Source organism: Physeter macrocephalus, chromosome 21 (genome assembly GCF_002837175.3).
Source record: "Physeter macrocephalus isolate SW-GA chromosome 21, ASM283717v5, whole genome shotgun sequence".
Classification (NCBI taxonomy): domain Eukaryota; kingdom Metazoa; phylum Chordata; class Mammalia; order Artiodactyla; family Physeteridae; genus Physeter; species Physeter macrocephalus.
Genome location: NC_041234.1, coordinates 52,188,464 through 52,196,682, shown reverse-complemented (window position 1 = coordinate 52,196,682; position 8,219 = coordinate 52,188,464). Strand labels below are relative to the sequence as shown.

At 40.4% G+C, this 8,219-nt stretch overlaps 1 protein-coding gene across 1 annotated transcript in view; it reads right to left on the bottom strand.

Moving 5' to 3' along the window:
- The window catches only part of UPRT (uracil phosphoribosyltransferase homolog), a 33,972-nt gene that overhangs the window by 11,861 nt on the left and 13,892 nt on the right, over positions 1-8,219 (bottom strand). Inside the window, exons 2-4 of the mRNA XM_024129524.1 lie at positions 6,116-6,158; positions 3,336-3,405; positions 2,214-2,276 (exon numbers count right to left, since the gene is read on the bottom strand). Coding sequence (XP_023985292.1) covers positions 2,214-2,276; positions 3,336-3,405; positions 6,116-6,158 — 176 coding nt within the window. The remainder of the gene's footprint in view (positions 1-2,213; positions 2,277-3,335; positions 3,406-6,115; positions 6,159-8,219) is intronic.

The window sequence follows — 8,219 nt, the reverse complement described above, 5'->3', positions numbered from 1 at the left end:
TGCCTGTGTTCTGGTGGATGAGGCTGGATCTTGTCTTTCTGGTGGGTAGCTCCATGTCTGGTGGTGTGTTTTGGGGTGTCTGTAGCCTTATAATGATTTTAGGCAGCCTCTCTGCTAATGGATGGGGCTGTGTCCCTGTCTTTCTAGTTGAGAAAATGGTTTTAATTTTAATTAAAGCACCTTTAGTTAATTAAGCACCTTCTTGGTGCTCTAGCTCTAGCGGGCTGCACAGGCTCCCGGGAGGGGATGTGTGGAGAGTGACCTGTGCTCCCTCACAGGCTTCTTGGTGGCTGCAGCAGTGGCCTTAGCATATCATGCCCGTCTCTGGTTTCCGCACTGAGAGCCGCGGCTTGCACCCATTTCTGGAGCTCCTTTAAGTGGTGTGCTTAATCCCCTCTCCTCACGCACCAGGAAACAAAGAGGGAAGGAAAAGTCTCTTGACTCTTCAGCAGCTCCAGGCTTCTCCCGGACTCTCTCCCGGCTAGCCATGGCGCACTAAACCGTTCAGGCTGTGTTCGTGCTGCCAGACCTCTCCCTGCGATCCGATCGAAGCCCGAGCCTCAGCTCCCAGCCCCCGCCCATCCCGGCGGGTGAGCAGACAAGCCTCTCGGGCTGGTGAGTGCTGGTCGGCACCGATCCTCCGTGAGGGAATCTCTTCGCTTTTCCCTCTGCAACCTGTTACTGCGCTCTCCTCCATGGCTCTGAAGCTTCCCCCTCTGCCACCCGCAGTCTCCGCACACGAAGGGGCTTCTAGTGTGTGGAAACCTTTCCTCCTTCACAGCTCCCTCCCACTGGTGCAGGTCCCATCCCTAATCTTTTGTCTCTGTTTATTCTTTTTTCTTTTGCCCTACTCAGGAACCTGGGGAGTTTCTTGCCTTTTGGAAGGTCTGAGGTCTTCTGCTAGCGTTCAGTGGGTGTTCTATAGGAGCAGTTCCACATGTAGATGTATTTCTGATGTATCTGTGGGGAGGAAGGTGATCTCCGCATCTTACTCTTCCGCCATCTCTCAAATTAACTGTTTTTGTTTACATTTATTTTAAAAGGGAACTTTATATCACTAGTGAAAATATAAAAACAGTTTCTTTCTATTGGGTATGAAAATCAACCAATTGCTATTAAGGTTAAAATCACCCTATCTATGCATAACCCCCAAGGTCATCCTGTATACACTAGGGGTGCGAGGACCATGCTGCTGCCTTTAGGGCAGAAGCTGGACTAAAACAGAAGAAACTGTGCCTTAAAAGCCCATCTCCATTGTCTTCAGCAGTTTTAAAAGGTTGAACAGCATTGTCCTGAAAATCCTATCGTTGCTTAAGAGCTACCTTCTATAAAAAAGAGAGCTTAAAGCTCCTATTTTATTGGAGATATTCAATTGTTCACAAACAGAACTTCATAGCCAGAGAAGAAAAGGGAATCAGTGGTGGGGGAACTAAGATCCCACATGCCGCGTGGTGTGGCAAAACAAAACAAAACAAAACATCTGTTTCCAATGCAAGCAAGTGGGGCTTCTACCGTACCTTGGATCTTGTACAAAGAATAATTAAGGAATTAAGTTGCTGAATGGAAATAATCATCCCCATGTAACAGGTATAGGTCCTAATTACAGGCATGTGATTTTGCTGCACAAAGGTTGGTTTAGAAGGACAATTGGTTGGACTCAAACACCAATATTTATAAGACTAGCAACTGGAAATACCTAGAGTTAATCACAGCTAAGTTCTTTTGCCTACATAGTCACATACTCATCAAATAAAAAACTAAAAATATTAAACAAGCCATTCAGTCCAGCTCCTGACAGGGTAGGACTGTTCCTCACAAAAGAAATTTAAAAACCAGAACAAAGATTTTCTCTAGTTGGGTGCTCAGAGTTCTGCAGGCCTGAATTTGTGCTGTATTCCCTCAAAATTCAAGCTGCCCTGTTCTCTCTGAGATAGCATCATTGCATCCTCTTGTTCTCCCACCCTCCTCTGAATCTTTCAAAGCTGTCTTGCCCATGGGGATAGGCCACTAGGGAAGATGCTCTGCAGTTAAAATTAGCCAAACTTGGCAACACATAGGCTATGATTCCAAGGCACCATGAGGATAGACAACACAGGTGGTGAGATTTAAGCTAAGGAAGGCTGCAATTGTGACAGACAAGACCGCCTCTCTCCTGGAAAAGAGCAACTGCATCTATGCATGCAAAGAGACAAAGCACACATATGCAAACCTACCGCTTCTCATTATGCTGACCCCACAGTTTCCCTTCTCAAATTTCACTCCTTCATACTTGTACCCTGTTGGGGAATAAAACCAAAGAATTTATCTTTCATCATTGGAGCGACTTACTTATTTAATAAAGTATCTAAGCTTTAAAGCAGATGGGTACAGAGCAACTCTTGTCCACACATACTGTATAACATCTTAGGTTCCCTGTGAAAGTAATAAGAAGAGTCATGATTTTTCATATTTACTTTTTAATTCTTCATAAAAAACCTGTGGGAATAATTGGGAGAGGTAGACTTCATTGAGTGGGAACAGGCCTTATGATAGAATGATATTCACATACATGTTCCTCAAACTGAATTCAGACAAGAATGATACTCCAAGAATGCTAGAAAGCCCATCAATTCAAACTGGGACCCCACTGTGAGCCACAGCAGAGAGCCTCCTCATTCGGTCCCTTTCTATGAGCCTCCATTCTGCGTTAAAAAGCAGAAGAGAAAGGTTGAAGTAATTATCAAGACATGTTCATACCTTGGTCTCATCCTCAATTTGTATCAATTATGATACAGCAAGTTCAGCCCCCAATTTTCATAAAATCAACCTTTGGATATAACAGCTTCCATTATTTACTAAAGAACCAAATCAGAATTTCAAATCCCTAAAATAGGGATCCTTGGCTTCTTTCTATTAGAGCAGAACAAAGCCCCTTCTCTAATCCTCATCATTTTTAGTTTTCTTTTCCTTTTTTACTTTTCATCCTTTTACCTGGAGTTTCAATGCCAAACCAGCCCACCCATTTGTTAACACCAGAAGCTTCCCTACAGAGGTGAAGATAAGCTGCCAGCAGTTCTTAGCTCTGGTCCCAATGTGTCATCATCAAAGGCAACACCTGCATGTTGAATAATATTTATTAACCTTTAACTTGAACTGACCAGCAAGCCATTAACAAAAGGTCATCCACATAAATTTCTTTGCTAAATGTCTCCAAGTTTATTAAGTTGTTTAAAAGAACAGCTCCACATAGACTCCTCATTTTGCATACTGATTTACTCAGACTGCTTTTTTTCCATTTTCCCCCAATTCTATCAGAATTTTTATGAGGCGAATATGAGAGTAACAGCCCTGGTTACCTGTTGGAGTGGTCACCATGCATTCTTTATATGGTAGCTGATTCAATCCCTCTTCCACAACAAGTCTGATCTAGAGAGTCAAAGGAAGAATAAGTTGAGAACTTGCTAAGAATCTCCTATTAGCTGTTAGCCTCAGGAGCTGAAAACTAGGCAAAAAGTCAGTAACATGCTAGGCAAGGATTTAGCTTATGGCAGTAGGAGGGGGGCCCCTATCATGTGTTAGATACAGAGATAGAAACAAATGCCAGGCTGCTTGCTGCTAGGTATCCAACCTCAGTTAGGCACATGATTGCCACTAAAAGGCTCAAGTATGCTTTCTGATTCTCATTCAGTCAGTCCAGGCTATATTATGGGAAATGCAAAACTACAGCAAGTGGCAAGAGTCATGGCAGGAACACTTGGAAGTAATATACTTCTGGCTACCCTAGAAATAGTTCTCACTGGAAACTTCTTTGCCTTGTTTAGTACTCTGAAATTGTTAAGTCGGATACTTTTTAACAAAGGCCCACCACAATTCAAAATAAAGCCTGAATTTCTTAGGAGGAAATAAATGAGTGAAGAAGAACTTGAAGAAGGATCCAGTCGAATGCACTGGGACTTCCCAGCTTAAAAAAAAAAAAGGCTCCTAATGATCTTAATATGTGGTACAGAGGAAAGAATCCATCAGAACTACTAGGAATAGCCTCCAAAAACCACCAGATATGGTATTTCTATGACTACCCAGAGCCCACTACAAAAAGGCAGTGCTGAGTCTGCAAAGCACATTTTCTCCAATCAATATTACATTACTGATTAAGAATCAGGAACATCAGGGAGAAATGCCAGGCCCCATGCTCTGTTATCACAACAAAACATCCTGCTGCCATTAAAATGATCAATGCTAAATAGGCCAGCACTTTGTCAACCTACAGCACCAGAAGGTCAAGGAAGCTCATGAATACTGTGTGTGTGTGCATACTCACCTCTAGCCACCACCTTCTGTGGAGGTTAATGTTTCTTATGAGCAAAAAGTACAAGGGAAGAAGAGGATAATTTTCTTTGAAGAGCCTAGTTCTCCTCCTAGTAACACTCCTCTAAAGAGTCTTACCTCCTGCCCATTTCCTGCAACTCTGGGACAGAAATTAGTGTGTCCAAGCCTTACAGGAGAACATAAAACCAGAAGAAGGGTGACTAAAATATAAAGAACTCAAGATCTGAGTGCAAGGAGAGCCAATCCTGACAAATTCAGGATAGAATTAATGTCCACTATAACAGGACCCTTGTGCTAGAAGAGACAGTGTACTAGAAATCCTCAAAACTAGAAACCTCAACAGCTCCTGTCCTTACCATAGTCACAACTGACCCTCCACCCCGCCACACCCAATATCAGGACCTTCAAATCCAACTGCAGAGAAAAGAGAGGTCCTAATTACCATCCCCTGAGGTGAATTATGCCCTGGGTCCTTATTATCTCATTTGACTAAGATATAATGCTTGCCCTTTCAGGCAAGCATTTTACAATAACCATGAACTTAATTCCTATGTTCTCCAGAAAAATGGCACAAAGAGAGCAAAAGAAAGAGCAATCATTTTCTACCAGTGAACACCAAGACCTCTGTTTTCCCCACAGCAGCCACTGACACAATTGCCTTGAACCTGTCCCTTTGGTTTGATAAAAGCATAAAGACAGAATAACCTAACTATCACTCCAAGAATGTCAACTACATTTATCTTGATGCAATCCAAGGATTATTACTGCCCCTGGAAGCTCAAATAGAAGTGGCCTTTGAACCAAGAATACTTAAAGTCAAAAATAGAACAGGAGTTGTCTACACTTTTTAGAATAAAGATTTCCCTAAGGAAAAGGTAAATAAAGAGTTTCAAGCCTCCCCCCACCAACACCATCACATTCCCTTTAATAATCTATCTTCTACTATCTGATTATACCTATAAGTTTAATAATTCACTTTTCTTTCTTTCCCAAACTAAATACTGAGAACAGTATTTAGACTGTAAACCCCACGAGATCAGGGACCATGCTATATGCTTTACCACTGTATCTCCTCCCCCCACAACACAGTCTAGCACAGTGTCTGACTCACATGAGTTCAATGTATATTTCATGAACAGATGAATACTAATAACCAGAGCAGAATATGTGTCAACCTCATTCTAAGCACTGAACAAACTTAGATATAAACACAAGAAGTAAACAGGGCTTACCCAAGACAGCCCAATTTGGCCTGAGATCCTCTCAGATGACACTAGCTAAACAGAATTGGGCTTGGTCAATCCTTAACAGGAAGTCTCTGAGCATAGACAGTACAACTTAGTATTTCACGTGTGAGGATGCTACAGAAAAGAAGAGGCAAAATAGATATCCAACCCCATGTAAACTACAAGCTAGGTATTAGTTTTTGTGCATTCGATGGATCCCATAAGGGTAACTACTAGGTCTTTTACATCTTTGGTTTCCTTTTAATTTACTTCACTTCACTGCCCAAAGAGGAGGCATTTAAGGCTCAGGATCAGGTTACCAAGATCCACTTGAAAGGTAGTGAGTGGTACCTCAGAACTACAGAGCATGAGTTCATGGACAATGCTTTGAGGTGAATGGGACTGAGGCAGAGCTTTAATGCAACAATAGAAACAACACTTGCAAAGTCTAGCAAGATGTGGGTTACTTGGTACAATCTCTCTCGACCCCAGAATGCTCTAGAACAAAAAAGCCCCTTGGCCTACTATGATTGTATCACTAGGAACAACAATGAAATGAAAATGGAAAGCCTCCATCCACCTACCAAACGATCCGCAGAAAACATGAAGTCCCCTCTACTGGCTGTCCTAAAAAAAAAGTACAAGTTTTAGTCTAGATTAGAGCTTTAAAGTGAAATATTACTTAATATTTATAGTAACTCTGATATTAAAATCTATTACATGCTAAAAGTTTAAAAGCTTACCTGTAACAGACCATTATTGAGACATGATATTTTTCACTAGGATACAGGAACCTAAATGGAATGACTTGGTAAATATTATTGAAAATGCTCATTTGATATTAACACTAGAGAGAGGAATTGGAAAGATCATGTAGTCTCCCACTGAACTGCCCAAGTATATACTCTTCAACCAGGAGATGAACAAGTTCTCCCTGGAACATGGCAGCAAGTCCAGAGCTCAAGTTAAGAAAAAAACTTTGCAGTGAGAAAACCAGGTTCTCCCCATTCTCGCGCACCATTCACCTTGATCTAAAACCCTATTACCAACATAAGTAACCCATCTATTGATACTTTGTCTCTAATCCTTTTTGGAATGAGAATGGCACAAACAAGTAAAGCCTCTGTTTCTGCCATTGCTTTCAAGAGCACATAACCTAATTTCCAAAGACCTCTTTCTCAAACAACTGATAAATTTTTCCCTTTGCCTGTTTTTCAATCAAATAGTTTATTCCATAGATCTTTCTACCAACTTCCTGTACACTTCCTTCTGGTCAGTACTTTCAGACCCTGAGGTACCCAAGTAATAATAATCGAGGGTTGCACCTACCCACGAACTGTTAACCAGCCAAAAGAAGAATGTTTATAAGGCTGACATTTTTTCTGTATGTAAAAACCCAGTATTGTTCCTCCTCTTTCTCTCATGTAAGTTAAATGATCTGACAGATTTACAGTTTATGTACTTAAAAATCCCCATCTGCCTATCCATAGCATACCTAAAATATTCCCCAACACAGCATCGAAATGGCATATGTAAGCATATATTATCTCACTATACCATTAATCATGACTCTTTTTCAAGCTTCATTTACTTTCTCTGACAGGGGAAAGCAATGAAATGCCCCTGCCACAAATGGCATTAGGTTCCTTAGAGTAACCACAGTTCTACCATTATTACAGATACTAACTCTCTAAAATATGGACCATAATTGAGCAATAGGAAGAATATAGGTCTGTATTCTTTAAATATAACTACTCCCTAAACTCAGAAAACTCTATCCACACACCTACACATAGACAGCCCATTTAAAACAGGCTTTATGTACTGTGGTTTTCAAATGAAACTATACTATTGATATTACACTTGCACCTTTCATAACTATAATTAATTTTCACAACATGCTTGTCAAAGAAGTAAAAGTCAGCAAACTACAAAAAAAAAAAAAAAAGACTGAAGCCTAATGCCCCATTTGCTAGACCTACATAAACTTGTCTAAGAAGCCAGAACACAGTTTTTCAATAGGGAAGATAAGTCTGGATTTGTCTTAAAGAAATATCCAGTAGTATATCTTGAGAACATATCTGAAATGTTTGTCTTTAATTTTTAAACAGTTACACAAATATATTACATAGAAAAGTTAGGTTAATTGATCAGAGTTGCCCAAATTCATTATTTTACTCTAGAATCAGACATTTTAACATCTTCACACTCTCTTCAAAAATATCAGCCTCATCTGATAACATCTGCGTGACAAGCACTTCTCTACATTCCAAAAAAGGTACACACTATGAGAACCTAATGTGAACTGTTATCCCTTGATAGCTATTTGACTCCCAATTAAAGCAGTCACTGATCAAGGTCATCCCACTATGAACAGTAATTACTAACTTATCCCCTGCTGTTTTTGACAGGCTTCAGACCGGCACTGTTGACTCTCTAAATCAATTTAGAAATTAAAGTACAATTCTCATATCAGACAAAATAGACTTTAAAATAAAGACTATTACGAGAGACAAAGAAGGACACTACATAATGATCAAGGGATCGATACATGAAGAAGATATAACCATTGTAAATATTTATGCACCCAACATAGGAGCACCTCAATACATAAGGCAAATACTAACAGCCATAAAAGGGGAAATCGACAGTAATACAATCATAGTAGGGGACTTTAACACCCCACTT